We start from the raw sequence: 18,010 nt of genomic DNA, 5'->3' as shown, positions 1-18,010 counted from the left end.
GTTCACAAGGTTAGTGCACCTTTGGGGTCCATGACAGCAGGGCTCTGGGGAGGCATCTTCTTTCGTTCCCCCAACAAGAGTCTCTCTCTCCTGCAAGGCTGCCTCCTTTATTTCCGAAATTGTCTTTCAAGTCTTTGATGAAGCCGGGAGTTCCCTCCCCAGATCCGGGGGGAGGGTGTCCCCTCTCATGGGACACTCCACCTTGTGTAGCAGGAAGGCAGGGTCATCAGCCGCCAAGCAGGAAGCGGCGTCGGTATTGTGGGGGACAGGACGCAGCCCTGAAACTACTCAACCCCCTAATCTAAGAGGCAGACAGTTGACACCAGATGTTGGAGTTTCCTCAGGCCCTGTCACGACCTCCAGACGGGGAATACACATCCCGGTAGTATCATCCAGTACGGGTGTATGAGGAAACAGTCGTTGCCCAGAAGTCCTATTTCCAGACTTAGAAGGAAGAGAACACACTTCCTAAAGAGGGTATTAATTAATTCGGATTTTAGGGATGCTAGCCTCGTATTGTTACCAGGTTCCCTGGGTCAGATAAATAATCAGGGGTAACGAGCAAAAGCTACTAAAATGCAGATGGCAGGAAGGTATTACGAGATCCTGCCACCCACACCAGGGCAGGACCTACCTTCTACTAACAATGCACCTTGCCCAAGGGCCGACCATAGGGGTGCCTGGTAGGTAGAAAAAGGGAACCCAATAGGTTTGAAAAAGGGTAAAGGTGTCGCAAAGTTCAGGGGTTAGCCTTGGAAGGAGGGCCAGGTCCAACAGTGTTACTTGCCGAAAAAGCGCTTTGACGCCTCGTCAGAGGTAGTAGGCAGTATATAAATGGAGTTAAAATACAATGAGCACCAGGAAGTGCCAACGAGAACCAACAACGAATACAGGCAAGGACACGCAATACCAAGAAGCATAAAGCAACAACAAGCAACAACGAGCCACGAGGAACGACAACAAGATACAGCAACAAGGGATGATGTGATGATAAGTGACAAACATTTGAAATTGAAAAGTAGCAATAAATGGCAACAACCACTGACCAGAGAAAAAGAAAAACAAGCATTTGCAATGCAATAGGTCTCGCATTTACACGGGTTTAAGCTATTGGCATTGTCAATGACAAAGCCTACTATTTTTGTTTTTTAAAACATAAATAAAAAGTTTTCTCAATTACCATGCCAATAGCTTAAAATCGCGAAAATGCGAGACCTATTGCATTGCAAATGCTTATTTTACTTATTTATTTTATTTTATGCGTTTTATATAGCGCAGACTTTACCCGAAGGTGTCAGAGCGCTTCACTATAGGAACAGTAATGATACATGAGGAGAAAATTACAAGTGAACAAATAACAAAAGCAAACGTTAAGTTACAAGATGCAAAAGTGACAATTGTGAGCAAAGAAAATACAAGAGGTAGCAAACGGTACATTACAGGAGGAAAAAGTGACATGTGTGCAATTAAGTTACAAAAGCGTACAAAGTACAAGTAGCGATATAATACTGCAATAAATGGCAGACACTCAAACACAAGAACAAACGTTACGTAGGCAATGGTGGCACTTGTGCAAGTATCTAAAGCAAGCAAAATGTAAGAGGTAGCAAACTGTGTTACAAGAGAAAAGTGGCGTGTGCATGTCTGATGAATGTTGTAATGAGGTGTTTAACTGCACTAATGACATACAACCTCTGCTCAGACAATGATTGTGAGAGATAAAAGTGCACGATATTGAAATAATGCGGTCAGATTGTTGTTAATTTGCCTCATCTCGAGTATAATGTACTCAACCCTGCGCCAGAAATTCTTCCTCCGATTGCACGTAATGCCAGTGACCTGATTATGAATTATTACAGGTGAAGAATTGAGAAAGCAGTTATATTTCAGCTTTTGGAACATTAGGGAAAACAGCAAATGCAGGAAGAAAATTGTTTCAGAGCCCAAGCAGCAGAGGAGTCAGTTCCCTGCTCTGGGACTGTAACATGAACCCGGAAGTCCCAGCGCAGCCAGAGAGGGACAGACGCACAGACACACCCACTGCACACAGAGAGGGGTAGACGCACAGACACACCCACTGCACACAGAGAGGGGCAGACGCACAGACACACCCACTGCAGCCAGAGAGGGACAGACGCACAGACCAGACACACCCACTGCACAAAGAGAGAAACTGAAACTTACCTTCACTTCCGGTATTTCTGCATCATGGCGGCAGCAGCTCAGCTCGGGAACCTCCAGGAAGAGGCCTCTTGTTCCATCTGTTTGGAATATTTTAAGGATCCGGTGTCCATAGAGTGTGGACACAACTTTTGCCACTCCTGCATCACCCAGAGCTGGGAGGGAAGAGATGGAAACTTCCCCTGTCCACAGTGCAGGGAAATATCTTCAGGGAAAAGCCTCCGACCCAGCAGGCAGCTGGGGAACATGGTGGAAATGTTAAAACAGCTTCATTTGCCCCCCGTGAGGCCCCCGGAGGAGAATCTGTGTGAGAAACATGATGAGAAGCTGAGGTTGTTCTGTGCAGAGGATCAGAGGATGATATGCTGGGTCTGCCGGGAGTCCAAGGAGCATAAAACTCACTCAGCAAGTCCTGTAGAGGAGGCTGCAGAGGAGCACAAGGTACGTCTGTGGATGTTAAGGGATCACAAATTCGCTTGGAGAGCCACACCAAGGGACAGTCTAAGATTATAAGTTGTGTGTGTGCAGAGGATCAGAGGATGATATGCTGGGTCTGCTGGGAGTCCCAAGGAGCATAAAACTCACTCAGCAAGTCCTGTAGAGGAGGCTGCAGAGGAGCACAAGGTACGTCTGTGGATGTTGAGGGATCACAAATTCGCTTGGAGAGCCACACCAAGGGACAGTCTAAGATTATAAGTTGTGTGTGAGAGTGTGCAGAGATCACGAGTCACCCTTTCTATAAGATGCCAGATGGCTCCATGTCACTGGGACAACACATTTCCATTCCTGGATTTTGCTTTTATATATCATTTTCATCGGGTGTGTTGAAGCAATAGGGTCCAGTAAAGTGAACCACAACTACAACTCCCAGAATGCACTGATATGTTAAATCAAAAGCCCTGAAATGGAAAAAGTTGTGTCCCGGTGGCATGAAGTCATCTGGTCACCCTACCTGTGTATACCATTGAGGAGGCTGCAGAAGAGCACAGGGTGTGTGTGGATGTTTATGGATCATAATGCACCCGTGGACCCAAAGAGAAGTCTGTGCAAGGAGTGTATGTGGGTGTTCACGATTCACAAGTGAAGACACTGTAAGTTCCAAGCAAGCATTTGCAATGCAATAGGTCTCGCATTAGGAAAGTTTGAGCTATTGGTATTGTAAATGACAAATTTTTTATATATGTGTTGGTTTTGAAAATAGCGAAATTAATAGCTTTGTCATTTACAATGCCAATAGTTTTAACTTTCGTAAATGTGACACCTATAGCATTTGTAATGCAATATCTGTTGTATTTACATGACTTAGATGTATTGATATTACAAACAACAATGGTTTTTATTTTTTTTAAATAATTAATAGTTAAATAAAAGCTATTGTAATTTATAATGGCAATAGCTTAAACTTTTGTAAGTAACTTTTGTGAAGATTATGTTTCGTGTATTTTATTATGACGAAAATCCAAGAACAGAAGTGAAATAATAACATCTTATTGTGACATTTGTAATAAAGCTTCAAACATTGAGAGAACATATTTGAACCAGTTGTTGTTGAATGGTTGCACAGATTGATGCTGGGGTGGTGCTGAGTGATGTTGTGGTGGCGACAAGTGATGTTGTGGTGCCCCTGAGTAATGCTGTGGTGGTGCGATAGAGTTAGTGTGATAGATAGATAGAGTGAGGCCGATAGATAGACAGAGGGAGGGAGGGCGATAGATAGATAGAGAGAGGGAGGGCGGTAGATCGAGGGAGGGAGGGCGATAGATAGATAGAGGGTGGGAGGGCGACAGATAGATAGAGGGAGGGCTATAGATATAGTGAGGGCGATATAGTGAGGGCGATATAGTGAGGGCGATAGAGTGAGGGCGATAGAGTGAGGGCGATAGAGTGAGGGCGATAGAGTGAGGGCGATAGATGGATAGAGTGAGGGCGAAAGATGGATAGAGTGAGGGCGAAAGATGGATAGAGTGAGGGCGATAGATAGAGCGAGGGCAATAGATAGAGCGAGGGCGATAGGGCGATAGAGCGAGGGCGATAGAGTGAGGGTGATAGAGTGAGGGTGATAGAGTGAGGGCGATAGAGTGAGGGCGATAGAGTGAGGGCGATAGAGCGAGGGCGATAGAGCGAGGGCGATAGAGCGAGGGCGATAGAGTGAGGGCGATAGATAGATAGAGTGAGGGCGATAGAGCGAGGGTAATAGATAGAGTGCGGGCGATAGAGCGAGGGCAATAGATAGATAGAGTGCGGGCGATAGAGCGAGGGCAATAGATAGAGTGAGGGCGATAGAGTGAGGGCGATAGATGGATAGAGTGAGGGCGATAGATAGACAGAAGGAGGGAGGGCGATAGATAGACAGAGGGAGGGAGGGCGATAGATAGATAGAGAGAGGGAGGGCGATAGATCGAGGGAGGGAGGGCGATAGATAGATAGAGGGTGGGAGGGCGACAGATAGATAGAGGGAGGGCTATAGATAGAGGGAGGGCAATAGATAGAGTGAGGGCGATATAGTGAGGGCGATATAGTGAGGGTGATAGAGTGATGGCGATAGAGTGAGGGTGATAGAGTGAGGGCGATAGATGGATAGAGCGAGGACGATAGATAGAGCGAGGGCGATAGGGCGATAGATAGGGCGATAGATAGGGCGATAGATAGAGCGAGGGCGATAGATAGAGTGAGGGTGATAGAGTGAGGGCGATAGATGGATAGAGTGAGGGCGATAGAGTGAGGGCGATAGATGGATCGAGTGAGGGCGATAGATGGATCGAGTGAGGGCGATAGATGGATCGAGTGAGGGCGATAGAGTGAGGGCGATAGAGTGAGGGCGATAGAGTGAGGGCGATAGAGTGAGGGCGATAGAGTGAGGGCAATAGAGTGAGGGCAATAGAGTGAGGGCAATAGAGTGAGGGCGATGGAGTTAGGGCGATAGATAGATAGAGTGAGGGCGATAGATGGATAGGGTGAGGGCGATAGAGTGAGGGCGATAGAGTGAGGGCGATAGAGTGAGGGCGATAGAGTGAGGGCGATAGATAGATAGAGTGAGGGCGATAGAGTGAGGGCGATAGATAGTGAGGGCGATAGAGCGAGGGCAATAGAGTGAGGGCGATAGAGCGAGGGTAATAGATAGATAAAGTGCGGGCGATAGAGCGAGGGCAATAGATAGATAAAGTGCGGGCGATAGAGCGAGGGCAATAGATAGATAGAGTGAGGGCGATAGAGTGAGGGGGTTAGATACATAGTGAGGACGATAGATAGAGCGAGGGCAATAGATAGAGTGAGGGCGATAGAGTGAGGGGGATAAATGGATAGAGTGAGGGGGATAAATGGATAGAGTGAGGGCGATAGAGCGAGGGCGATAGATAGGGCGATAGATAGAGCGAGGGCGATAGAGTGAGGGTTATAGAGTAAGGGCGATAGATAGATCGAGTGAGGGCGATAGATGGATCGAGTGAGGGCGATAGATGGATCGAGTGAGGGCAATAGATGGATCGAGTGAGGGCGATAGATGGATAGAGTGAGGGCGATAGAGTGAGGGCGATAGAGTGAGGGCGATAGAGTGAGGGCGATAGAGTGAGGGCGATAGAGTGAGGGCGATAGATGGATAGAGTGAGGGCGATAGATGGATAGAGTGAGGGCGATAGATGGATAGAGTGAGGGCGATAAATGGATAGAGTGATGGATAGAGTTAGGGCGATAGATGGATAGAGTGATGGATAGAGTGAGGGCGATAGATGGATAGAGTGAGGGCGATAGATGGATAGAGTGAGGGCAACAGAGTGAGGGCGATAGATTGATAGAGTGAGGGCGATAGAGTGAGGGCGATAGATGGATAGAGTGAGGGCGATAGATGGATAGAGTGAGGGCGATAGATGGATAGAGTGAGGGCGATAGATGGATAGAGTGAGGGCGAAAGAGTGAGGGCGATAGAGCGAGGGCAATAGATAGAGCGAGGGCAATAGATAGGGCGATAGATAGAGTGAGGGCGATAGATAGTGTGAGGGCGATAGATAGTGTGAGGGCGATAGATAGTGTGAGGGCGATAGATAGTGTGAGGGCGATAGATGGATAGAGTGAGGGCGATAGATGGATAGAGTGAGGGCGATAGATGGATAGAGTGAGGGCGATAGATGGATAGAGTGAGGGCGATAGATGGATAGAGTGAGGGCGATAGATGGATAGGGTGAGGGCGATAGATGGATAGGGTGAGGGCGATAGATGGATAGGGTGAGGGCGATAGATGGATAGGGTGAGGGCGATAGATGGATAGAGTGAGGGCGATAGATAGAGTCAGGGCGATAGATAGAGTGAGGGCGATAGATAGTGTGAGGGCGATAGTGTGAGGGCGATAGATAGTTTGAGGGCGATAGATAGTGTGAGGGCGATAGATAGTGTGAGGGCGAAGGATAGAGTAAGGGCGATAGATGGATAGGGTGAGGGCGATAGAGCGAGGGCGATAGAGCGAGGGCGATAGAGTGAGGGCAATAGATAGTGTGAGGGCGATAGTGTGAGGGCGATAGATAGAGTGAGGGCGATAGTGTGAGGGCAATAGCTAACGTGAAGGCGATAGATGGATAGGGTGAGGGCGATAGATGGATAGGGTGAGGGCGATAGATGGATAGGGTGAGGGCGGTTGATGGATAGGGTGAGGGCGATAGATGGATAGGGTGAGGGCGATAGAGCGAGGGCGATAGTGTGAGGGCGATAGTGTGAGGGCGATAGTGTGAGGGCGATAGAGTGAGGGCGATAGAGTGAGGGCGATAGAGTGAGGGCGATAGAGCGAGGGCGATAGATAGGGCGATAGATAGAGCGAGGGCGATAGAGTGAGGGTTATAGAGTAAGGGCGATAGATGGATCGAGTGAGGGCGATAGATGGATCGAGTGAGGGCGATAGATGGATCGAGTGAGGGCGATAGAGTGAGGGCGATAGAGTGAGGGCGATAGAGTGAGGGCGATAGAGTGAGGGCGATAGAGTGAGGGCGATAGAGTGAGGGCGATAGATGGATAGAGTGAGGGCGATAGATGGATAGAGTGAGGGCGATAGATGGATAGAGTGAGGGCGATAGATGGATAGAGTGATGGATAGAGTGAGGGCGATAGATGGATAGAGTGATGGATAGAGTGAGGGCGATAGATGGATAGAGTGAGGGCGATAGATGGATAGAGTGAGGGCAACAGAGTGAGGGCGATAGATTGATAGAGTGAGGGCGATAGAGTGAGGGCGATAGATGGATAGAGTGAGGGCGATAGAGTGAGGGCGATAGATGGATAGAGTGAGGGCGATAGATGGATAGAGTGAGGGCGATAGATGGATAGAGTGAGGGCGAAAGAGTGAGGGCGATAGAGCGAGGGCAATAGATAGAGCGAGGGCAATAGATAGGGCGATAGATAGAATGAGGGCGATAGATAGTGTGAGGGCGATAGATAGTGTGAGGGCGATAGATAGTGTGAGGGCGATAGATAGTGTGAGGGCGATAGATAGAGCGAGGGCGATAGATGGATAGAGTGAGGGCGATAGATGGATAGAGTGAGGGCGATAGATGGATAGAGTGAGGGCGATAGATGGATAGAGTGAGGGCGATAGATGGATAGAGTGAGGGCGATAGATGGATAGGGTGAGGGCGATAGATGGATAGGGTGAGGGCGATAGATGGATAGGGTGAGGGCGATAGATAGAGTGAGGGCGATAGATAGAGTGAGGGCGATAGATAGAGTGAGGGCGATAGATAGTGTGAGGGCGATAGATAGTTTGAGGGCGATAGATAGTGTGAGGGCGAAGGATAGAGTAAGGGCGATAGATGGATAGGGTGAGGGCGATAGAGCGAGGGCGATAGAGTGAGGGCAATAGATAGTGTGAGGGCGATAGTGTGAGGGCGATAGATAGAGTGAGGGCGATAGTGTGAGGGCAATAGCTAGAGTGAAGGCGATAGATGGATAGGGTGAGGGCGATAGATGGATAGGGTGAGGGCGATAGATGGATAGGGTGAGGGCGATAGATGGATAGGGTGAGGGCGGTTGATGGTTAGGGTGAGGGCGATAGATGGATAGGGTGAGGGCGATAGAGCGAGGGCGATAGTGTGAGGGCGATAGTGTGAGGGCGATAGTGTGAGGGCGATAGATGGAGTGAGGGCGATAGATGGATAGGGTGAGGGCGATAGATGGATAGGGTGAGGGCGATAGTGTGAGGGCGATAGTGTGAGGGCGATAGTGTGAGGGCGATAGTGTGAGGGCGATAGATGGAGTGAGGGCAATAGAGGGTGTTAGAGTGAGGGCGATAGATGGAGTGAGGGCGATAGATGGAGTGAGGGCGATAGATGGACAGGGTGAGGGCGATAGATGGACAGGGTGAGGGCGATAGATGGACAGGGTGAGGGCGATAGATGGATAGGGTGAGGGCGATAGATGGATAGGGTGAGGGCGATAGATGGATAGGGTGAGGGTGATAGATGGATAGGGTGAGGGCGATAGATGGATAGTGTGAGGGCAATAGCTAGAGTGAAGGCGATAGATGGATAGGGTGAGGGCGATAGATGGATAGGGTGAGGGCGATAGATGGATAGGGTGAGGGCGGTTGATGGATAGGGTGAGGGCGATAGATGGATAGGGTGAGGGTGATAGATGGATAGGGTGAGGGTGATAGATGGATAGGGTGAGGGCGATAGATGAATAGGGTGAGGGCGATAGATGGATAGGGTGAGGGCGATAGATGGATAGGGTGAGGGCGATAGATGGATAGGGTGAGGGCGATAGATGGATAGAGTGAGGGCGATAGATGGATAGGGTGAGGGCGATAGAGTGAGGGCAATAGATGGATAGATAGAGTGAGGGCGATAGATGGATAGAGTGAGGGCGATAGAAGGATAGATAGAGTGAGGGCGACAGAGTGAGGGCGACAGATAGAGTGAGGGCGACAGATAGAGTGAGGGCGACAGAGTGAGGGCGACAGATAGAGTGAGGGCGACAGAGTGAGGGCGACAGAGTGAGGGCGACAGAGTGAGGGCGACAGAGTGAGGGCGACAGAGTGAGGGCGATAGATGGAGTGAGGGCAATAGAGGGCGTTAGAGTGAGGGCGATAGATAGAGGGCAATAGATAGAGTGAGGGCAATAGATAGAGTGAGGGCGATAGATGGATAGAGTGAGGGCGATAGATGGATAGAGTGAGGGCGATAGATGGATAGAGTGAGGGCGATAGATGGATAGAGTGAGGGCGATAGATGGATAGAGTGAGGGCGATAGATGGATAGAGTGAGGGCGATAGATGGATAGAGTGAGGGCGATAGATGGATAGAGTGAGGGCGATAGATGGATATGGTGAGGGCGATAGATGGATAGGGTGAGGGCGATGGATGGATAGGGTGAGGGCGATAGATGGATAGAGTGAGGGCGATAGATGGATAGAGTGAGGGCGATAGATGGATAGAGTGAGGGCGATAGATGGATAGAGTGAGGGCGATAGATGGATAGAGTGAGGGCGATAGATAGAGTGAGGGCGATAGATAGTGTGAGGGCGATAGATAGTGTGAGGGCGATAGATAGTGTGAGGGCGATAGTGTGAGGGCGATAGATAGTTTGAGGGCGATAGATAGTGTGAGGGCGAAGGATAGAGTGAGGGCGAAGGATAGAGTGAGGGCGAAGGATAGAGTGAGGGCGAGAGATAGAGTGAGGGCAAGAGATAGAGTGAGGGCAAGAGATAGAGTGAGGGCAAGAGATAGAGTGAGGGCAAGAGATAGAGTGAGGGCGATAGATAGAGTGAGGGCAAGAGATAGAGTGAGGGCAAGAGATAGAGTGAGGGCGATAGATAGAGGGAGGGCAAGAGATAGAGGGAGGGCGATAGATAGAGGGAGGGCGATAGATAGAGTAAGGGCGATAGATAGAGTGAGGGCGATAGATAGAGTGAGGGCGATAGATAGAGCGAGGGCGATAGATAGAGCGAGGGCGATAGTGTGAGGGCGATAGATGGATAGGGTGAGGGCGATAGATGGATAGGGTGAGGGCGATAGAGAGCGGGCGATAGATAGAGCGAGGACGATAGATAGAGTGAGGGCGATAGATAGAGCGAGGGCGATAGATAGAGCGAGGGCGATAGAGCGAGGGCGATAGTGTGAGGGCAATAGCTAGAGTGAGGGCGATAGATGGATAGGGTGAGGGCGATAGATGGATAGGGTGAGGGCGATAGATGGATAGGGTGAGGGCGGTTGATGGATAGGGTGAGGGCGGTAGATGGATAGTGTGAGGGCGATAGATAGTGTGAGGGCGATAGTGTGAGGGCGATAGTGTGAGGGCGATAGATGGATAGGGTGAGGGCGATAGATGGATAGAGTGAGGGCGATAGATGGATAGAGTGAGGGCGATAGATGGATAGAGTGAGGGCGATAGATGGATAGAGTGAGGGCGATAGATGGATAGAGTGAGGGCGATAGATGGATAGAGTGAGGGCGATAGATAGAGTGAGGGCGATAGATAGAGTGAGGGCGATAGATAGTGTGAGGGCGATAGTGTGAGGGCGATAGATAGTTTGAGGGCGATAGTGTGAGGGCGAAGGATAGAGTGAGGGCGAAGGATAGAGTGAGGGCGAGAGATAGAGTGAGGGCGAGAGATAGAGTGAGGGCAAGAGATAGAGTGAGGGCAAGAGATAGAGTGAGGGCGATAGATAGAGTGAGGGCAAGAGATAGAGTGAGGGCAAGAGATAGAGTGAGGGCAAGAGATAGAGGGAGGGCAAGAGATAGAGGGAGGGCGATAGATAGAGGGAGGGCGATAGATAGAGTAAGGGCGATAGATAGAGTGAGGGCGATAGATAGAGTGAGGGCGATAGAGCGAGGGCGATAGATAGAGCGAGGGCGATAGATAGTGTGAGGGCGATAGTGTGAGGGCGATAGATGGATAGGGTGAGGGCGATAGATGGATAGGGTGAGGGCGATAGAGAGCGGGCGATAGATAGAGCGAGGACGATAGATAGAGTGAGGGCGATAGATAGAGCGAGGGCGATAGATAGAGCGAGGGCGATAGATAGAGCGAGGGCGATAGTGTGAGGGCAATAGCTAGAGTGAGGGCGATAGATGGATAGGGTGAGGGCGATAGATGGATAGGGTGAGGGCGATAGATGGATAGGGTGAGGGCGGTTGATGGATAGGGTGAGGGCGGTAGATGGATAGTGTGAGGGCGATAGATAGTGTGAGGGCAATAGAGGGAGTTAGAGTGAGGGCGGTAGATGGAGTGAGGGCGATAGATGGAGTGAGGGCGATAGATGGATAGGGTGAGGGCGATAGATGGACAGGGTGAGGGTGATAGATGGACAAGGTGAGGGTGATAGATGGACAAGGTGAGGGCGATAGATGGACAGGGTGAGGGCGATAGATGGACAGGGTGAGGGCGATAGATGGACAGGGTGAGGGCGAAAGATGGATAGGGTGAGGGCGATAGATGGATAGGGTGAGGGCGATAGATGGATAGGGTGAGGGCGATAGATGGATAGGGTGAGGGCGATAGATGGATAGATAGAGTGAGGGCGACAGATAGAGTGAGGGCGACAGAGAGTGAGGGCGACAGATAGAGTGAGGGCGACAGATAGAGTGAGGGCGACAGATAGAGTGAGGGCGACAGATAGAGTGAGGGCGATAGATAGTGTGAGGGCGATAGATAGTGTGAGGGCGATAGAGGGCGTTAGAGTGAGGGCGATAGATAGAGGGCAATAGATAGAGTGAGGGCAATAGATAGAGTGAGGGCGATAGATGGATAGGGTGAGGTGGCCTCGTGGTGGCAGTGGTGGTGGACGTGATGGTGGTGGACGTGATGGTGGTGGACGTGATGGTGGTGGACGTGGTGGTGGTGGACGTGGTGGTGGTGGGCGTGGGGATGGTGGGCGTGGGGGTGGTGGACGTGGTGGTGGTGGTGGATGTGGTGGTGGTGGATGTGGTAGTGGTGGTGGGTGTGGTGGTGGTAGTGGGTGTGGTGGTGGAGGTGGGTGTGGTGGTGGTGGGTGTGGTGGTGGTGGGTGTGGTGGTGGTGGGTGTGGTGGTGGTGGACGTGGTGGTGGTGGTGGACATGGTGGTGGTGGACGTAGTGGTGGTGGGTGTGGTGGTGGAAGTGGTGGTGGTGGTCGTGGACGTGTTGGTGGTGGACATGGTGGTGGTGGTCGGTGGACATGGTGGTGGTGGTCGGTGGACGTGGTGGTGGTGGAGGTGGGTGTGGTGGTGGTGGAGGTGGGTGTGGTGGTGGTGGGTGTGGTGGTGGTGGAGGTGGATATGGTGGTGGTGGTGGAGGTGGATATGGTGGTGGTGGTGGACGTGGTGGTGGTGGACTTGGTGGTGGTGGACATGGTGGTGGTGGTGGACGTGGTAGTGGTGGATGTGGATGTGTTGGTGGTGGATGTGGTGGTGGTGGAGGTGGTGGTAGTGGTGGTGGACATGGTGGTGGTGGTGGGTGGTGGTGGGTGTGGTGGTGGAGGTGGACATGGTGGTGGTGGACGTAGTGGTGGTGGATGTAGTTGTGCATGTGGAGGTGGTGCTGGTGGTGATTGTGGATGTGGTGGTGGTGGAGGTGGTGGTGGGTGTGGTGGTGGACATGGTGGTGGTGGACATGGTGGTGGTGGACATGGTGGTGGTGGACATGGTGGTGGTGGATGCTGTGGTGGTGGATGCTGTGGTGGTGGATGTGGTGGTGGTGGACGTGGTGGTGATGAATGTGGTGGTGGACGTAGTGGTGGTGGATGTGGTGGACGTGGTGGTGGTTGTCGTGGACGTGGTGGTGGATGTGGTGATACACATGATAGTGGTGGGTAGTGGTGGCTGGTGGAGGTGGGTGTGGTGGTGGTGGTGGACGTGGTGGTGGTGGACGTGGTGGTGGTGGACATGGTGGTGGTGGACGTAGTGGTGATGGACGTAGTGGTGGTGGACGTAGTGGTGGTGGATGTAGTGGTGGTGAAGGTGGTGGTGGAGGTGGTGATTGTGGACGTGGTGTTGGTGGACGTGGTGGTGGGTGTGGTGGTGGATTTGGTGGTGATCATGGTGGTGGTGGATGTGGTGGACGCGGTTGGTGGTGGAAGCAGTGGTGGTGGGTGTGGTGGTGCCCAACGTTCAGAGGGGCCTGGCCCCTTCACGCAACAATAGTTGCGTTTACACAATAGAGCTGCCGGTTGCTCCGTCAGTTGTTGTCAAGGATTGTTTGGGTTTAGAAACCGGTTCTGCGGCACTTCAAAAAAGCTAGGAAGCTGCGGCCTGTCAGCGCTGCCCCCTCTCTCTGCCACCGCTAGACGGGAGCATCCACATGTACGAGAAAGAGGGCTGCAGGGCGCATGCAACAGAAGTGTGCACATCTCGTACTCAGGGAGAGGGGGCAGGTCAAGATTTCCAGGATAGGGAGCAAGCCACATAAAACAGGAGAGTGGGCTAGGACACCTGTAAGAGAAAAGGGGGGGACATTACCTACAGGATGAGTGAGGTGCAAACAACATGCTGCAGGCGGAGGAACAGGAGGCAATCTTCAGTAAAGAGGTACACGCCACACGCCCCCCAAAATGAGTGCAGTCCACAAGAATGGGAAAAGGATGCTGGTGACACAAACAACAAGCGATGCGCGCTCTTTGCTGGGGGAGGGCCATTAAAGGAAGGCGGCAGAGAGGAGCCTGTGAGAACTTGCGCCGAAAGTTAAAAGAAAAGCAGAGATCAAAGGAAGGGTGGCAGGGACATTGGCGAGGGAGCATATGTCGAGTGGAGATGTAGGTGCTTAAACAATGAGTAATAAAAAAGTTACAAAGTCATTTCTGTTGTAAAGAGCTGTGAAGTACATGGGTGCGGCTGTGTGTGTGTCTGGGACGCAGAGCATAAGGGGGATGTGAGGGGGTGTCCTGAAGTATGGTAATCTGAATGCGTGTCCATATGGCAGCAGAGGCGCGCATGCGCGTGAGCTGGCTGGGAACATCAAAGTGGCCGCAAAACTCCTCCCAAAGTCTGCAGGTGGACAAATGGTGCGCGCGCCCAGCGCACATGCACTGTGCCCGATCCACCTGCAGACTTTGGGAGTATTTTTGGGAGCCCTTACTATACTCTCGCAAGGCATTGCTAACGCAATGGCCATAGCGAGACCTAAAAAGAAAAAGCTGCAGAGGAGCACAAAGTATGTTTGTGGAGGTTCATGATTCACAAGTGAATACACTTGTTAATTCTTTAAGAGGATGCCATATATATTTAGGGGTGGTTTGTGTCCGAGAAGGCTGCTGAAAAATACAAGGTATGTTTGTTGGTGTTTACAGATTGTAAGTGAATACACTCCATGAGGGCTTTATGAGAACCTGCAAAAGAGAACAAAGTGTGTCTGTCAGAGCGCTGAGATCACAGGCCGTACACTGTGAGCCACAGAGGCAGCTGCAGAGGATCAGAAGGGATGTGTGTGGGTATTTTGGGACCTATACTCAAAGGATTCCCTGTGGCAGTGCAGTGTGAGTTGTCGGTGTCAGAAGACTTGATGAGACAATACAGTGTGTGACACACGGGCTCACATGATCATGGAACACAGCAGAAGAGGTGCAGCAAAGCAGGGTGTGAGCACACGGGCTCACATGGGCATCAGACATAGCAGAAGAGGTGCAGCAATGCAGTGTGTGGCACAGGAGCTGAGGTGGTCATCAGACGCGGCAGAAGGTGCAGAAGAATGGCTGCAGCAATGCACTGTGAAGCGCACGGGGTCACGATGGCATCTGTGCAGATGACTCCCCAGCAGTGCAGGGTTCATCAGACACACAGGGAAGTGCAGGGTCCGGGCTCCAGACTTACATCATCATTGGGCACAGGGTGAAGATCTCCTGTAGCTTTGGCTGCTTGAAGCTCGCTGGCTTTGCGGACCCCTCACAGGATGAATGACCGTCGGGCTGGGCTGCGATCACAGGCTCCTGGCTTGGGGAAGCTCAGAGTCTTCATCATCCTCACCTCAAATTGCAGAACACTAACCTTGGCTCTGGGTGATCAGGACAAGCCTCCCAACCTCCTCATAAGCTTTTTTGATACCAATAGAGTGGACTTTTCTGGGCAGCCAGTGGGAACGCGTTTAAGCTCATTTTCATTGTGTGATCTCCTTGAGGCTTTTAAAAATCAATATATTCTGCACTGTGCACTTTACCTGCTTGCTGGATCAACTCTCTGGTCTGCCGCTGGGTTCTTTCCGTCATGTATGCTGCCTTTCAGGGGTGCTAGGGTGGTGTTGGGGAGACCATTGACCAGGGCCTTGTCCTCACCCCCATGGGAGAGGACTTGTACGTTTGTTCTGAGGTCGTCTTCCAGGAGAAACAACTTCTTCAAGAGAGGACATTGGAATCAAGCGTTCTTGTCATTCTTTGTCATTCATTCAGTGTGTTGCTTGAAGACCGATGGGTTACGTTGGAGACCCAGGCTTAAGTCTGTGGCTGTTCTCAGACGGTGGCAGACAAGAAGAGTTCAGTCTTTGTGGGGTTTAACTTTAATACATTAGTTGACATCCAAGACTGGATGAGATCAGGGCAGATTTGAGGATGTCATTGGGTGAGGAGATTTAAGGTAGAGTAGAGCATCATCTGCATATTGATGGATCTTGATGCTGCTGTCTGTAAGGATGGATCCAGAGATCCCATGGAGAGGACAAAGATGATGAGAGAAAGGATGGAGCCCTGAGGCACTCTGGGAGACAGGGCATTTCTGTGATCTTGTGAAACCTATTTGCATGAACTGGTGCCAGTTAGTGAGGTTGGATGTGAACTATTTTCAAGACAGTGTCTTAGAATCCCATCATGTTTTTTGTGCATTGATCAGGGCCAGCTGGTCGCCTATGGCGAAGGCTGCAGAGAGGTCCAGGAGGTCAGGGGTCGTTCTAGTCGTTGAGGAGGAGGGTGTTGTCGACTACTTGGAGTGTGTCTGTGTCAGGGCTGCATACACAGTTATTGCACTTATAAGACGTGTTTTCTTTGATATTTCCACTTGGTTCTGTGTTGTTTTGGAATTTTTGATAATGTCTCTGGGACAACGTTTCTTCTTTAGTGTCAAGTCTATCTGTTTCCATGCTTTATGCATAAAGTGTGCACAATGTCAAGTCACAGTAAGTGCCAGTGATGAAGCTTGTTTCCATGGACCAGGGATTCTGATCTTTCTTGGGAAGAACCGGTGCAAAAAAGGGACATCATTGTTTGTGATACTTGGGGCTGGTGCTCACAATCCTGATATGTGTGGCTGGTGCTAGCAATACTAATGTGTGGCTGGTACGTACAGTCTGAGCACTTGTGGCAGGCACTGTAGTGTCTTCTTTTGTAATTAAGACCACACTCTACATATCCACTTATTTCTTGCACTCTCCATATCCACTTATTTCTTGCTCTCTCATCCCTACAGGTGAAACTTCAAGAGTGGCTGCTTGTCCTGAAGAAACAGGAGGGATATTTTCTGGAGTCCAGACTCAAGGAAGAGGAACAATATAAAAGCATGAGGGTGAGTGGCTGCAGTGAGTGCTGTGTCTCCGTATATATCTGTGCCCATGTCTTTGTGTGGCCTCTTAAAGTTCAAGACACAGGCGCTGATGAGTCACACTACAGACAAATATTCTGACAGGAGTCATTGCACCTGGATTTTGGGTATGAAATCGGACAAAGGTTTTAGCAATGTAATCATGTTACAGTATTGTATATACATCATTGAACCACAGAACACCCAACAGAGTTCATCTAAGTGATAAAGCGAGCATGGAAGCTCCAGCATTGTGTGGATGAGTTTTAACCCACGATAGTTCACCTAAACCAAATGCCCTCTAATCTTAACACGTTTCGGGACATGTACATTCCCTTGTTCAGGACATATGCATTTCTAAATCTAAAAATTACATGGGCCTGGCTCAGCATCAGCCACTGACCTTGGGCATTATCTGTTCTGCTCAGTTCTCACTGCAACGATTTCCTGCAACAGTCTCATTAATCGTCAATAGTTTGACGTGTCATTTTTTATGCCTTCATTAGACCTCTCACAGGGATAGGCTATAGCTGACTGGAATGTCCCAGGATAACTAGTACACATTTTTTGTTTTTTTTATATTATTTATTGATTTTTCAGAGGTTTGTAGATAGATCCTTGACCATAGTGAGTGTACATAATATCTTTCATACAGGTATATATAGAACATTGATGGGATACAAGGATATAATAGCATTACAGATACTATAGAATTGTGGTTCGTTGTCTATGTCTCATCGGGAACTCAAGATCATATTAATTGTGCAAATATATCACCATAAGCATTGTTAACATTAACAAAAACAACTGTCCGTAATTTACCATTCATCTTTGACGATTATCTATCTTGTGCCCAGGTCTGATCATGATCGGGTGTGTATGCGTACTTAGCGACATGAGGTTTAGGTTATGTCTGCAGTGTGTGCGCCACAGTGTGCGAGCTCATGAGTTGGGCCTGGAGATTCCTATTACCACACATGTGCTGCACATCCACCGTACCTACATGCACTGGACATGCACACGGAAGGTTAGTGCAAGGGTCTGGGGCTCACACCAAAGCAGTACAGTAGACTGTACTCTCATCGGACACAGGAAAGAGGTCTGGTCATAACTAATGTCCCGCAAAGCTTGGTACGCTGCCACCAACTCTTTAGGTGGCCAACCCAGGACAAGAGAAGTAGTGTCATCTCGGTTATGAGGGCACGCTTGGCGTGCCTTTCCAGGTCACCTAACAGGTACTGTTCTGGGCTTCAGGGAGCTATAACATTACAGTTTTGCACAACACAGGAACACATTCCTTATTAACACTGGTGATACAAGGACACAACCCTCTTCAAAGGAGAGAGCTAAGAACTCCAACTGCCTAAAGCTAAATGCTG

At 50.2% G+C, this 18,010-nt stretch overlaps 1 protein-coding gene across 1 annotated transcript in view; it reads left to right on the top strand.

Annotated features, from left to right (window-relative positions):
- Positions 1-2,208: 2,208 nt before the first annotated feature.
- LOC144754172 (E3 ubiquitin-protein ligase TRIM39-like) overlaps positions 2,209-18,010 on the top strand; it is a 92,955-nt gene continuing 77,153 nt past the window's right edge. Inside the window, exons 1-2 of the mRNA XM_078641753.1 lie at positions 2,209-2,622; positions 16,521-16,616. Coding sequence (XP_078497879.1) covers positions 2,209-2,622; positions 16,521-16,616 — 510 coding nt within the window. The remainder of the gene's footprint in view (positions 2,623-16,520; positions 16,617-18,010) is intronic.

The sequence above is a fragment of the Lissotriton helveticus genome, chromosome 5_1 (assembly GCF_964261635.1).
Source record: "Lissotriton helveticus chromosome 5_1, aLisHel1.1, whole genome shotgun sequence".
Classification (NCBI taxonomy): Eukaryota; Metazoa; Chordata; class Amphibia; order Caudata; family Salamandridae; genus Lissotriton; species Lissotriton helveticus.
This window is presented reverse-complemented; position numbering and strand designations above follow the sequence as displayed.